Source organism: Botrytis deweyae (assembly GCF_014898535.1).
Source record: "Botrytis deweyae strain B1 chromosome Unknown BDEW_017, whole genome shotgun sequence".
NCBI classification, from domain to species: Eukaryota; Fungi; Ascomycota; class Leotiomycetes; order Helotiales; family Sclerotiniaceae; genus Botrytis; species Botrytis deweyae.
Genome location: NW_024066224.1, coordinates 785,939 through 801,069, shown reverse-complemented (window position 1 = coordinate 801,069; position 15,131 = coordinate 785,939). Strand labels below are relative to the sequence as shown.

At 43.3% G+C, this 15,131-nt stretch overlaps 5 protein-coding genes across 5 annotated transcripts; 1 reads left to right on the top strand and 4 right to left on the bottom strand.

The window, feature by feature from the left end:
• Positions 1-666: 666 nt before the first annotated feature.
• EAE98_007482 (uncharacterized protein) lies at positions 667-1,933 on the bottom strand (the record flags this gene model as incomplete). Its single annotated transcript, XM_038955105.1, has 4 exons — positions 667-896; positions 959-1,034; positions 1,117-1,585; positions 1,677-1,933. The coding sequence occupies 4 exons, from the start codon at positions 1,931-1,933 to the stop codon at positions 667-669; spliced, it is 1,032 nt and encodes a 343-aa protein (XP_038808755.1).
• Positions 1,934-3,620: 1,687 nt separating this feature from the next.
• Positions 3,621-5,699, bottom strand: EAE98_007481 (uncharacterized protein; the record flags this gene model as incomplete). Its single annotated transcript, XM_038955104.1, has 3 exons — positions 3,621-4,308; positions 4,456-5,402; positions 5,460-5,699. 3 exons carry the CDS (start codon positions 5,697-5,699, stop codon positions 3,621-3,623), a joined length of 1,875 nt encoding a protein of 624 aa, XP_038808754.1.
• Positions 5,700-6,954: 1,255 nt separating this feature from the next.
• Positions 6,955-8,368, top strand: EAE98_007480 (uncharacterized protein; the record flags this gene model as incomplete). The annotated part of the gene is made up of 2 exons (XM_038955103.1): positions 6,955-8,021; positions 8,278-8,368. 2 exons carry the CDS (start codon positions 6,955-6,957, stop codon positions 8,366-8,368), a joined length of 1,158 nt encoding a protein of 385 aa, XP_038808753.1.
• A 397-nt stretch (positions 8,369-8,765) lies between these two features.
• Positions 8,766-13,115, bottom strand: EAE98_007479 (uncharacterized protein). Its single transcript, XM_038955102.1, has 4 exons — positions 12,605-13,115; positions 9,780-12,506; positions 9,475-9,622; positions 8,766-9,316 (listed from the first exon to the last, which is right to left on the bottom strand). Exons 1-4 carry the CDS (start codon positions 12,824-12,826, stop codon positions 8,967-8,969), a joined length of 3,447 nt encoding a protein of 1,148 aa, XP_038808752.1. The 5' UTR covers positions 12,827-13,115; the 3' UTR covers positions 8,766-8,966.
• A 454-nt stretch (positions 13,116-13,569) lies between these two features.
• On the bottom strand, positions 13,570-14,676 carry EAE98_007478 (uncharacterized protein; the record flags this gene model as incomplete). Its single annotated transcript, XM_038955101.1, has 1 exon — positions 13,570-14,676. One exon carries the CDS (start codon positions 14,674-14,676, stop codon positions 13,570-13,572), a length of 1,107 nt encoding a protein of 368 aa, XP_038808751.1.
• Between the last annotated feature and the right edge of the window lie 455 nt (positions 14,677-15,131).

Here is a 15,131-nt window from a genome sequence, read left to right as displayed (position 1 = left end):
TTGATCGAAAGGGGATGGAAGGGAACAGAGAGGTGTCTTTGTTGCACATCGCATTTTGTGGGCCGTGACACTTGTGTTGATTATGGCTTGCTTCGGGGGTTGGTTGGGGCTGAGGGTCTGAGATGTGGTGAGGGGGTTGAGGGGGTTGAGTTTATTGTTTCGATAGGGGTTCAGACGCTCTCGGCATATGTGGTGTATCTTTGTATTTTTGTTCATGTTTTTATTCCTTTTATTTATTTGTAACAAGAAGAGGTTTAATGTTTAAATTCGTATCGATTTGAATAAGAGACTTAAGAAAAGTATTCTCGAGTTTTTCTTTTGCTTAAAAATATTAGAAGTTAATAATATTTTCTATTATCATTGAAGAAAATATTGTAGTATCAAAATTTGTGAGATTATTCCACATGTATCTTTTTGGTAGTAACCAATGATACTTTGCCCTTTCAACAAACTACCTAACATTCAATGTCCTAATTAATACGTCCAATAATTTCCAATCTGTCTTATATCATCAACCAAAGCTGGTGGGTTATCCAATCCCGGAAAGTGTCCGCCGAAGTTATGATCTACGGTCTCGTTAGCAGGAATAAGGGAAGAGCGCCACGAGAATTGCATTGTAGTAAAGAAATAGGGAGACTCACAATTATAAGTCACTAAGTTTCCCACTCATGAGACTACCTTTCCTGTCCAGAATGCACCGCTGTATTTGAAGCTGCTAAACAGCATTGGTGCATCGGTTTGCGCCTTGCTGTAGCTTGAACTATACGCGTCGGTATTTTGCGGGTAGGTGAAAATAGATGATACAAAAGACTTGGTTAAGAAGTATAGAGAGACTTGGCGAAGGATTTCATTGTGTGTGAGGACAGATGGTGATGTTCCTGCTTGTGGGTCTGACCCTTTAGGCATTTCAGCTTGAGATGCAATCGGAAGATGGGGGGGGGGGGGTTGAAAATCTTACAAGAGATATATTTCTCTGCCATCCAGGACAATTGTCCGACGGGGTTATCTTGGAGCGCTAATCCGATGGTGTTGGTCTGTTTATTGATTCAGTTTGTATTTTTAATTTTATTTGAAAAGGAATAATATCAGGATAGTACTCCTGCATAGAATTCTTACCTTGGTACTCTGTTCGATGACATACCCTGTGTTGAAACCCAGGACCAGATTTTCCTGGAACTCCTCATCCGCATCGAGAGTGATGTTGTATTTGGGGAAGTCGACCGGGCTTAATGGAAGGAATGGTATACCGGTAAGATGAACTGCGCGTACTGACTTGTTGAAATTGTTGTATAAGTTGTATGCTACATTACTACCAAAGTCTGACCCATGAGCAGCATAAGTCTCATATCCCAACACGTCAGTCATGAAAGTGTTGAAAATGCGTGCTGTATCGTTTAGCGTCCAGGTGGCAGGTGGTGCACTGGAGAATGCGTAACCTGGTAGTGAAGGGACCACGACATGGAAGGAAGCCGAGGTTCTATTGGATGTGCTGGATGCTGTCGTTAACGGGTCGACCACTGGAAGAAAATCCATGAAAGTTCCAGGCCATCCATGGTTTAGGATAAGCGGTATTGCGTTTGGCTCGCTAGACTTCTGGTGGACAAAATGGATCGTTAAGCCTTCGATAATTGTCTTGTAATGATTGTACCTATTATGATTAACTGGGATATAATAACCGGTTCAAATCAGCCTGCTCGGTAGCCCAATCGAAAGTGGTAGTCCATTCCTTCTGCATCGATTTTAACACGTTCAGATCAATGCCGAGCGAACCACCGAGTCCAGGATATTCCTCGACGGCCGGTAGTTGTGTTTGGGTCACCAGTTGAAGCATTCGATGTGGCTCTAGGTCGATTGTAAAATCCTTAACTTGGGCGAGCGCCACATGACCGGTTAAGAACCCTAAGGGAATATTCATTGACTGGAACAGTTGCATCTTCTTTAATTATAACGCGGACGTTGTGATAATATCGCTGGATTTTACTCTTCTCGAAGTGCAGAAAAGCCAGCTTTATATATTGTCCCCAAATAGACTTTGCTCATCTTACGCGTAGTTGATTGTTTTGAATGTGAGGGTTATTGGCTCGCTTCGAATTCTCCAACAGTTGTTTCCAACAGTTGAAAAACATACATATACGTAAGACGCGAGCCCTTGCTATCTGATGTGAGAAAAGTAGACTACAGAGTATTAACTAAGGCAGTGTACATTGAGTACATGATGACATTAGATTAAAATAAGCTAGGGGTATGGATAACTATTTCTCTCTGCAATTTAGATTTTTCAAGGAGCGCAATAAGATATCACAAAAGATTTAGGAGAGAAAAATGGGGATGGATAAATAGTACGGGAATTCTGCTCCATTAAATTGCATATAGAGTATCATATACCTTATATAGATCGCACTGTGCCGAGGAGATAATATAGCTTGTTATTTCAGATAAGATTTGGTACAAGAAGAGAAAGCTCCACTGCTCTTAAGCTCTAAATCTAGTGTTCAATTGTATCGCTACTATTTCTCTGCTTCATCCCTCGCAGTATTCTCTTTCTCGTAGTCGTTAAAAGTCATGATCTCCTTAGGAACGCTGCTTTGCTGCCTCTGTTCATCCACTGAGGCTATCATGGATCCCCACAGGACGCTTCCATGACGGCAAGCTAACCATGCGCTGGTACCAAGCAGAGACATGAGATAATTCTCCGCAGATCTCGTCCCAAGACCAGCTCACGACTTCAACAATGCGCAAGCTGCATGGCACCAAGGCTAGATCGATGAGCACCATCTAGTCACCGACTAGCCACTGCGATTCTCTCGCGACGAGATTGCTTACGAGTAATTGAAGCACAGATCAGTTTTGATGGAGAGGTCGCCATGTTCAAGTGATTTGAGATGGGCTCAAATGAGATTGGTGATCTTCGGTTTGTATTAATATTTAATATGAATAAAGGAATATGATTTTGTGTTTGCAGTTGGAAAGTTGGAGAAAATTGGGTAAACGCTAGTAGAGGCAAATGGCTATTTGAAGCCGAAATAGAGCATGTCAGGATGCCAGGATAGACTTGAAGTGAAGTGAAGTGAAGTTCAAATGTAATACAAGGTTAGAAGTAGATTTCGTATGAGATCAAGACAGTGAGGGATGTAGGATGAAACGCTATATTGACACAGAAGTGTGCAGGTGCTCAAGCGCTAGCTGATATTCCCGATTGCTACATCTCTTGGCTTGCATTCTATATTTTCCGGCATCACTCTGTGTCACACGCTTTTGTCTTGGACACTCTACTTATTAGAGATCCATGATATGAGAGATCTGTACTTCTGAGATTATCACAATCATACTCATACGTTCAATGTGACATCAAAATAATTAGTAAGTTGGTATATGCTGATATAAAGATTTTGCAGCAAATCAAAAATATGATGAAATCTCCCTGTATCTGAGCTCTGTAATATTGCAACGTGCTGGATTTGTACGAGTACGATCCAATTTTGTTCTACACATGGTGTCTATCATATATGACCAATCTTCGATCTAAAACATGCACGAATTACTGCTCATGGCAATCTGTACAGGAAACTTCCCCCATTTCCAATCCTATCCAATCTATCTTCTCTATATCGCGCGTCTCACTACTTGTGTAGACATCCATACTTCTTATCCGCCATCACCTCTTCAGTGATGATATCACCGTCGTCACCAACAATCAATCCCAAATGCGATGAAGATACCTCTCGGACTCTTATTATCTTTTTGTATGTATCAACCCTCTCAATCCCAGCACATGTATTATCGAGATTTGAAGATGGCGGAGAGTTGATTGCAAGTACGAGAATCTCAGTTAGTGACTTGAGGATATTGTTTGTGTATCCGTGCCGAAAAACGAGCACCGCGTATATTAGGGCTGAAAACATGTGTAGAACAAGAATGGCTACTGCCAAACGTCTCGTGGAGCCTTGAAGAGAGTAACTGTAGCCATAACGGAAGCGCTTGATGTGGATATCTGTGACGTCTTTGGGAACATTGGATAAAGTAGTAAAGTTATGGTTCGGTGCCACTGTAGGAATCAAGACTTTGAAACCTATGTTCATCATGTATGGAATCCTTGACATTGCATCTGAAATAAAAGTTGTCGCTATCATGCCCAATGGATTATCGTTACTGGCGCCAAATGACGAGGATGCCAGTGGCAATATTATATCGTTCGGTGGCAAGGCGGCATTTGCCCACTCGACATCTATTTGCACTGTACGCATGGATCTCGTTGTATCGGTAAAATCTCGCATCCAATCATCAAAACTCCGTGTTGGATTGGTGGTACTAGGTGAATGAATATACCGATCTTTTGTGGGGTCGATGTAGAGTTTAGACGCCTACCACCCAGCGAACAAGGAACACGAGGAAACACGAACGAGGAACCAACTCTGTCTATTAGTGATGGAAGTGCGATTGTTCAGCACAACTAACCCCCCTTCGTAATGAGCAAACATCACGACTCCTATGGACGGTGAGTTGGCAGTCTTATTTTTTGGCTGCATCCATGTCGCTGAGGGCCCTCCCCGAGCGCTATCCAACATATTGACTGCATTTCGAACTTCTGATCTCCCATATCTACTCTGAGACATATCTATTTTTAAGAATAGCAGTGGTAGATCATCGAGCGTCTTATGTCCTTTGATTGATCCATTTGTTATGTTATAGTTCCTGTCTATGCAAGCTGCAACTACCTGTGGTGCTGGAGGATCTTCGCCGTTGATCGATATTTGAAATCTGGACGTTTCGTTTTGTGATCCTACCATCTGGGCAACTGATGTGACAAGTGAGCCTGTCGGCACGGATACAGTTTGACTCAAATGCCAAGTATATGCATTATAAAAGCCATCCGTCTTTAGAACTCCTTGAAAGTTTGATGTGCCGCCGATGAATCGATCGTAAAAAGTTTCTTTCGAGTTCATTGGCATGGTAATGCTCCACGAATGCTGTGATTCTCGTGAACTGGGTCTGTCAAGCCATGCCCGGATTGCCGAGAAGCCACCTGCTGCGCAATTGTCTGAGAATTTACTAGACTCGAAAGTGCAGAACGTGTCAAAGCTCGAATTGTCGACGTATTTAGGCCAAACTTGAGACTTTTCTGCGTTCAGGGTAAAATGCGTAGTAGACCAGGACGAATATGTTGTCGTTGGGACAATCCACCGGTCCAGGGATGGCAACATCAATATTGCAGACGCAGGTCCAGAGACAGCAGCTAGAATCATAGCAAAGAGTGACATGACAACAAACAACAAGCGACGCTTGAAGTGTTTTCCAAATGCACCTGCAGCCCACAACTCCGGGCTGAGAAGCGACCCAAGATCGGTGATTCTGAAAGCAATGAGAAACCCACCAAGGGGTATACCTTGACGTAAAGCTTCATGCTGTAAAAAAGACAATATAATTGTTGACAAAGAAATCCCGATAAGTATCTCATGGACTTTGGCCATGAATTGCAGTCCATTAAGCCGAGTATATACTTCTGCGTCAGCATTACCCATCGAGTTCGCGTATATTTCATGCCCATTCAAGAATGACAAAGTAATAGTGATCATGATAGGTAGTACATGTATACCAGCTTTTCGAAGGGCTTTCCGTCTATCTTTCCGGACTGCTACTTTCGGCTTCTCAGTCTTCTCCTTGACACTTTGGATTGAAATGGGAAGAGGCGGGAAAGACATTGAGATGGAGCGAAGAAAGACGAAGCAATGTTCAAATCAAAGCTTGTGTAACGGATAATTTGGTGAACGAACATTTTGCTGGCCAATGTCGAACAGAAGACACTTTATATTATTGCATTTACTGTGCCTTACACTTGAGCTATGAATCGTTATTCTCAAGGCAGAAAACTAATCTTTTTTCCTAGAATATTCCAGCGGTGTCATCCGGGCATGTAGCTGAAAGCCTGGCAGTTGATCGATGGGGGCGAAACCCAGGGAGACAGAGCTACCAATGGCCTTTGCAATACCTGGATGGAAGATTCTTGCCATTTGAAAATCTTAGATAACCAGCGAAGAATAAAGGCTCACCGGTATCGAATACTCGAATAGAGGCATATATATCTCAAAGCTAAGGTGGCACACGGCGACACACTTTTCAGCCCTGATTAATCGTCGGAGCCCTTGGATTATGCATATCTTCAAGGTTTTTATGCTTGTCGGTACAATTATAAATCCACAGGCTGACAAGAAGTACATGAGACGTAGCGATGAAGACTTGAGATGGGGAAATTCACAGGGAGCGCCCACTCGTACCAAATGACTGGAAAATCAAAGCCTTGAGTGTCTGATATCACGATTGGGAGGATCAGTAGCATCAATGCCATGTTGTGCCATAATGATTCTGAAACGATGAATATGAAGAGAAAGATGTTGTGCTTATGGAGCGTTGGCAAGGCGTCATTATTCCAAAAATCTGCTTTCCTCAGAGCAACCTTTACCTTGAAATTAACGATGAGAACGCATTCACCACTTGATGTCGTCGTCTTCGTCTTTGTATTTTCCTTTCACTAAAAATATAAGAATCCTCAAGTACACCATCTTATCTCGCATGTCACATCATCCAACCAATCACTATCAACAAACATCCCCACCTCCAAAGCCATGCGAGCCATGGGAGCTAAATCCCTACCACCAATCGCCATCCGCCATCCTCTTAAAATGAAGCTTCTTCACCGCCCCGTCCAACCACCTTAAACCACGAATTCATCAACTTCTTTCTCACACCCTCACCTCCTCTTTTTCCTCACCTCTCACAAGCTTCATATTCTGATAGTCTGGGTCCATCTTTCCATTAAGGCCCATCTTATACTTGTTCGAGACACACATACATATACATACATACGCACAACATATCTGCATATATCTCGAAAATCCGGGCTTCAATTGATTGATCTGATTAATTAAGGATAAGGATACAGACACCGACTCCGCAGAAATGGAGCGATACCCCACACCTCCCTCCACGAGTTCTCCCAAACACGGATATCACGATGATCATAACTTAAGAGGGGCACGAAACGAAGCTCCAGCGTCATATGCTTTCCACAACGATCACAACGATCATAAATCTACCATCTATTCTTCCTTCACAAATGCATCAACTATCGTTCCTGCCTCCACAGAAGCATGGGCATCCGGTTATCCAGCTACTAGTTCCAGTAAACCCATCGACAAACACCCCCAAGATTTCTTCGGCATCACATCTCAAGACCCATCTTATAACCACCCCAATCCAATTCAATTTGCCGGTCCTCCCCTCCCTACCACCACCGAACCTTTCAAAACGCAAGGCCCCAATGCAAAAAGTTACAGCTATGACAATGTTCCACTAGCCCATCGACCCGCCCAAGAAACCTACTGGCAAACAACATCCGACCCCGTTTCTCCCTCCCAAATCCCCCAAACCAACCCTTACCCCGAAACCTACAATCCCTCGCACCCTTCCCATCCCGGACCTCCTCCCCGCCGCTCCAGCTCTCCCATCCCCAACACTGTCCCCTCCACAACCGGCACAAACCCCTACTACAACCCCCCCTCCCAAACCTCTCAATCCTATCCCCAACCCCAGCCTCAACCCATCCGCCGCCGTTCCTCTCCCATCCCAGGTCGCATCTCCTCCCCTCTCAAAAGACCTCTCTCCCCCTACTCTCTCTCCCGTCCTAAACCTCGTCCTGGTTTTGTAAGACGCGTTGCCTCGCGCTTCACATCCTGGATCCGCTCTCTCTTCTCCTGGATACGAGCAAATCCTATCAAAACCGGTTTATTATCCTTCATCCCCATATTACTCGGGACCGGAGTAGTCAAAACCGTGAAAGGAGTGAAGCATTTCCTTGGAAATCGGGCTTCTAAGAGAAACGAGAAGAAACACGAACACAAACTTGAGAAAGAAGCAAAGAAGTTGGAAAAGAAATGGCACGAGGATATTTTTGGGGATTTTAAGGGATTTGCAGGGACTACGGGTGGACCGCTGAATGGAATTTTGAAAATTGTTCATTTGTTGGTGTAGGTCATTTTTCTATGCTCTTTCGCCTTGCGTACTCGATTTCTTCTTCCTACTTGTTCTTTCTTATCACCACCTCAAAACACCATGGTCATTTTCATGAACCCGTCGGTCCCGAAGAGTCAAAATCAGATGACCTCCTTTTTCCTCTTTTCCTTCCAACTATTGCGCCAACCTGAAACCTCCCATTCCTCATCATCGATTTCTCCACAAACATCATTTTCCTCATCTCCTTTCTTCAAATCTAACTCCACACAGAAACCACTACTGCAGACTCACACCCTCCAACTTCCCCCGCGCGGCTTCTATCCTCCTCGAACTCTATTTTCTCGACATGAAGAACCTCTAGTCTATTTTCACCATCTCGGAAACCGTCTATTTTTCTCTCTTGCCATATTTTCGTTATCTCATCTTATTTCCCATTTTAACGACCAAAATGTACACCCGTTCCAAAACCCATGATATCTCATCATATTTCTTTTCCTTTCCTGTCCTATCCTTTCCTTTCCTTTCCTTGACCTTTTAACGACCTAACGCATGATCCATAACGCATAACGCAGAAACGACACATGAAGCATGAACGAAGCATGAAGGAATTAGAACGGTAGCCTAGGTATATAACATCATAACCTCGAAAACTTCAAACAAGAACTCGCCGCTCGCGGCTTTAATGATAAAACAAAATGACCACCAAAATACATATTCTTTTTCCCGTGTCCTTGTCCGTGATGTCGTAACGTGTTCGAAAGGTAAACTCCCATCCAATTGCGTCTTTAATTCCCGTTCTGGTGAAAGATCCCAAACTCCGAATTCTCACTTGATGCCTGTCTGGAGTCGGTTGTAAAATACATGTAATATATGTATGTTTATCTAACGACAAAACGGAAGTAAGAAGATATACATAATAAAAAATCGTCGCTGAAAATAACACAATGAGCAAACCCCGCTCAAGGAATAGGAAAATCCGAGTCTCCATTGCATGTGACATCTGAAGAACTGCCATTTGTGCGATTTTTCTTCGAAGGACTCCTCGACGAGACTGTTGTGCTCTTTTTAGAAACGTTCTTCTCCGAAGAATTCCCATTCGTACATTTCGCACAGTGTGTATGTGGATTTGAGAGATTCGTCGTACGTGATGGATTCTCCGTCCGAGTTTCTGCATTCGAATTCTGCGTCTCGCTCTCAGTCTGCGGATACCTAGTGACCAATGTCTCGATCTGTTTGAGCATATCGTGGATCCGATATGGTTTCGTCGTTACATCGTCCATGCCCGCTTCGATCGTGCTCATTATTTGATCTATTCCAGAATCACATGATTGATTAGCGTTAAGTTCCAGTCCTGTCCGTTTACAACCCCATTTGTATCTAACTCAACCCATCTGATTTTATAGCGGGATTGGAAACACATAGTGCATATAACGAATGAAGTATATAGATAGAAGAGTAAAGGCCTACCTTTCCTGGCATTGGCCGTTACAGCAATGATCGGGACATGTCCTTTTATCATCCCCTGAGCCTCCCACTTCCGGATCTGTCTTACACAAGTGATACCATCCATAATGGGCATTTCCAAATCCATGAGTATGAGGTTGAGTGGTTGTTTCTAAATAGTACGTGTTAGTGATATACACTCTTGTTCCTACTGCCAAATCATTTCCCACTGGCACTCTGCATACTTATCCGCTAGTGCCGAAAAGTCGTTAAAAAGAGGGGGGGGGGGGGGGGGGGGGGGGGGAGTTAAGAAAAAGGAAAGTACATACGGAGTTCTCTTCCTCGCCACCATCCCCAACCCAGAATGTCGTCTCTTTGAGAAATTCCAATGCTTCTCCACCATGATTTGCAACATTGACCCCATATCCTTCCTTCCTCAAACTTTTCACCAGCACTTTTTGATTCAATAAATTATCTTCCACAACCAACACCTCTAACGGTAGCTCCTCTCCTTCTCCACCATCATCTTGATTTCCTTTCGTGCTTCTTTTAATAGTCAAAGGAGACAGCCGAGAGCTTATCCTCCTCATTGTCAAAGGTCTTATGGGAATCTTCGCATCATTTTTCTTCACCGCCATCCTATCCGTCACGTTATGTACCGTATCCTCATGACTCAAACTCGATATTTCAAATCCACACGCCTCTCTGAGCGCGTCATCCCTCAACGCCATCTGTAAATCCTTTTTCATACTATCTTCCGAAGCTTGCAAATCAAGGGGCGGAGTCGTCCTCCTTGTCTTCAAATAAAATTGAAATGTGCTTCCTTTTCCCCGTTCGCTATGAACTCCGATTTCACCACCTTGCATTTCAGTAAGTTGTCTCGAGATAAAAAGTCCCAATCCACTTCCCCCGTATTGCACGTGGGTTTTTGGAGACGCTTGCATGAAGAGATTAAAAAGATTCGCCTTTTCGCTTTCCGAAAGGCCTCTACCAGAATCGGTGACGGTGATAGATATATAAAGGACTTCCCCATCTCCCCATTCACCTTTTACAGTTTGATCAGAGCTGCTTTGATGCTTAGGTACATATTCGACAATCGATTCTTGGGAAGATGGCCTTTCGAGAGAGGCGGCCATAGTGACGGTGATCCGACGGACTTCTTCAGTTCGGGTAAATTTAATGGCGTTAGTCATAAGATTTAAAAGAACTTGCAGAACTCTGCTTGGATCTAATAAGGTCCAATCTACGTGCAATTTTCCGATGGAATCATGTTGGACGAAATTCAATTTGGTATCAGCTTGTTTGAGTTCTGATTCAAACATTTTGAGAGCGTTATGGATGATGTGTACCGGCTGAGAAGGTTCGGGGGAAACAACAAGAAGGTTGCTGTCTAATCTTGAAAGAGTCAAGATATCATCAATAATACGCTTTTGATGCATGGCACAGTATATGATTGTATCTGTAGCTTCAATGGCACTACTTATTAGATGCGTTGGCGGTTCGGTGGATGTTGATTCATGGACTTTCTCAAGGCCACTGAATTTTTTAATGGAATCTTCATATTCGTGCAGTGAAGAGAGGATTTCATCGGCACAACCGATTAATGCTGACAGTGGGTTGCGCATTTCATGGGAGGTCATATCAATAAATCTCTCTTGCTGCCTCCTCATTTCCAGGGCTTGTTCCATTTTCGCTCGTAGTTGATTTTCCGACCACTTCAACTCTGTAATGTCCGTAATACAACTCATGATCGTAGAAACATTACCTTCATCGTCCAGATCCGGATATAAAGTGAGTAAGAGATGAGTCTCCGTCCACTGCTCTTCACCATCAGTAGTCAGCTCTGGGGCTCTCCACGGCTTATCAATTCGTGTCTGAAATGTGAGAGGCTTTTTCTCTTCAACACAATCCGACCAAGCTCTTGTCACTGGACCGAATTCTCCGGCCACTAACACTTTCTCCCAGTCGACCTGCAAGCTTCCAACCTCTAATTTTGTCTGGGATCTCCAGAGATCGTTTGCTGTCAGGGCAGTTCCATCAGTCTTTAGGATTGCGAGCCCAACAGGGATTCGTGTTGCAAATCGTGCAAAGTTCTTCTCACTTTCGGTAAGTTGATGTGATAGAATTTCCCTATCTAATGCCTCCTGTTTCGCAAGTGCCAACCGTCTTTCCACTTCCTGGCGGAGTATGATAGCAGAGAGCTGAGGAGTCGTTACTTGCTTTGACAAAATTTGTATCCACTCTTGATAATCTTTATCATAGGATACTCGAGGATTCAATGCAATGACAAGAAAAGCAAGAACGTTTTGTGCCTTGGAATCCGTTATCGGACAAATAACTACATGAGTTGGTTCGCCAAATCCTCGAAACTGTATCCCATCCAATCTTTGCTTCATCTCGGGATCCATAGGCACTAATACGCTCTCCATTGTGTTCATAGCTTGATTAAATGGCTCAGTCATCCAGTTTTGGTCACATGCTAAATCAAAGCCCGAAGGTGCAATGGAGTGTCCTTCGGGTATGCCAACAGAGCCTTCAAAAACGCAAGGTACAGTTGATGGAAGTGGACTTGATGCTTCGGAAGATTCAGAAACCGAATATAACAAGCAAAAAGGCGCGTCCTTATCAGCCAGCTCAAGTCCTTGGATCAAATGATTCCAAAGATCACGAATGCTTTGGGCTTTAGATAAGTGTTCGCCCAGAGCACGGATGATGGCCATTCGTCTGTATCCAATTACTTGACGTGTAGTTTCATCAATCGTTGTCCGTACAGCAATAACATGTCCTTCATCCTCACAGATGATCGGGATGAATTTATAAGTCATGTAAGTTTCCTCTTCAAACCCATGTCGATGAAGGAGAAGAAGAACATCATTCTGGATAAGTGCTTTGCCTGTCTCCTTTTGGGCTTCGATAAGTACGTCGAAATAGTCCCATACCTCTGCAAATCCAATACATATATTTTGCCCTTGTGATGCAGGGTGTTTATCACCGATAAGTTGAGTAAATGGTTCATTGTAAATAATGGTGCTATCATCCCCCCACAAAATTGTGGCCTATCTATTAGATCAGCTATGACGTCCTCTCACATATAAAATTGATCAACAACCAGAAAATAACTGTCAAAGCCAGAAATTGTAAATGAAAGACTCACTGGGGTTGGATCTGCAAAACACAAAAGTACCATAGAACGAAGCTGCTTCGACCATCCATTCATCGGACCCAGGGGACTTTTTTCCCAGTCGACATCCACGGTAAATTGTTGAAATGGAGTCAACTCCATTGTCCGTGGTTCTGATATCCAATCGAAATTCTTCCGTTTTGACTTCTTTGCACCCCCTTCACGTGCTGCTCCCAGCGTGGTATGTCGATCCATGTTACAAGTTGAAGAAACTTCTTCAAAGAAGAATGCCTTGAGTCCCGGCTGGTGATCTGATTCCGCATAAAGAGTTGGCCCTGGTATCAAAATGTAAGGAAATCTGGGAAGACAAAATTAACACTTTGATGTCCAAGCCGCGGTCGAGGATGTATTCGGTCAAATTGGAGCATCAGTGGCGAGCGTAGAATTAATCATCCAACAATTAAATCGGTGAGAAAGTTCAGGTTATTGTGATGATAATAAAATTGACATGATTATTGAAAAGCGATAATAGAACATAAAAAATTTCAGCTTGTCTAAAGAATGTCGACAACAAAAAGGAGGTTAGGAACTAGACTTGTGCGTGGCCGTGGTGGTCGTGTGAATTTGGAAACCTGGAAAAGCACTAATGAGTGTTCTAGAATGGCCTTAAGCTCGATTCAGTCGGAGTGTTCAGTCCGTTTCAAAACAATTCTCGTGAATGGGGGGAGTCTAGATCATATTCCAAATTCATCTAAGTATCCACAGAGTATATCTACACATACTTACTTCACTTGCTTTATAGATTTGATCTTGATAAGGTTGTTGATGCTAACGTCCTTGCTGACAGGTCACAAAAGTTCTTTGCATAGATACACACAATATTGTTCTCGAAAATGATGGCAAGAAGTCCCAAGCGTAACCCAAAATTGGAAAAGTAATTGATGGGGAAATGGTTGATACAAGTAACATGACATTGGCCACCAATCCGCCTCAAACCCTTATTCATTTTCATCAGTAGAAAGGACAATTCTCCCATCATTGTTGAATGGGTGTTCCTTCGAATAGCTCTCCTCATGAGGATGATCAGCTATACCAAATTTCAAATTATCCCCCTGCAAACACGAATGGCCAGATTGATAAAACACAGGATGAAAAAGGTGTGAATTGCCGGCGGCATTGCGCCTTCTCTCAGTAATGATAGATATTGCATCACCCAAAGTTGCCGGAGTATTGTGACGTCTAAAATCAAACCCCCGGGAAAAAATATATTCTGTCCTTTCCGACTTGGTAAAAGTTTGGTCGTAAAGATAGATAAAATCTGAAGGGTCATATCTCAGAAGATTTCTCACAAGACACCGGTACCATTCTCCATATCCCCACGCAATCTTCTCAATTGCTTGAGGTGTAAAATTGTACTGAGATTGTATGGTCGAATCCGATGGAAAAAGATCTATTTCAATGAGCTTGACCACATGCTGTAGAAACTCAGTGAGCTGCAATATTTCAATTGTATCAAATGATTCTATCAGACGTAAGCGAGGGTCAGATATGACCTCAACCGGAGGAGAAAACCAAGAGCCCATGCCACGGGAGCCTGAGAGACGACCGGGGTTGAACTGAACGTAGATTTCGTCGTGAAAAAGAGTAGCATAAGTCCAATAATTGTAGATAGCCCGACGTAAACGCTGTTGCTCATGAAGCCAAAGAAATCTCCTGTCCTGGTAATCAAGACGCCATCTAAATTGTGGAAAGATTTCGACAAATCTAGAAGCAGCTTTGCCGAATTTCATCATTTTGCTCAATAATTGGATCGAGAGATGGGGCTCGTCTGGAACTTGTATAATACGATCGACGGTAATATTTCGGCGTGCTCCTGTGCCGACAAGACTTCTACCTTTGGTTGAATCATCGCTCATGACCAATTTCACCAGGCTAGGAATTGGACCATATTCATTATCCAATGCTTGCCTTATGATGGGCATACGTCGTCCACGTAGCGCATTGTAATTCTGTTTGGAAGTCTGGGACAAATGGAGAATACCAATGAGGTCGGAACACTCATATATTCTCTGTAGTAACTCGGTTGAAAGATTCGCGATGGACATGTTGAATATATGTTTTTGGTACGTTTGGGATGTTTTGTTTTATTTTGTGTTATATGATGAAAGTTTCTGAGAACATGGACAGATTGTCAGTATGTATGCTAAGAGATTTGTTGGACCTGACTTTACTCACCTCTCTATTATGTCGGGCAAGCCTTCCGCTGAAGGGGTTAACTGTTGTTAACTTTCAATTGCTTCAACTCTGTACTTCCCGCTCTATCGCCAGAGAGTCGATTGAATAAATTGGGCTTATCGGTATGTGATAAATGCTGCGCTATTGAAGAGCGCGAACCGCAGTGATGGATAGATAACCACCAAACGGCAACGGATTTATAAGAAACTAGATTTGGAACACCCCGACATTGGGGCTATATGAATTGCAGGTGGCATCTTTTAAGCTTCTGCGGTTTGGAAATGACAGTCTGACCCGACCGAAAATTGATTGATAAATCATGACG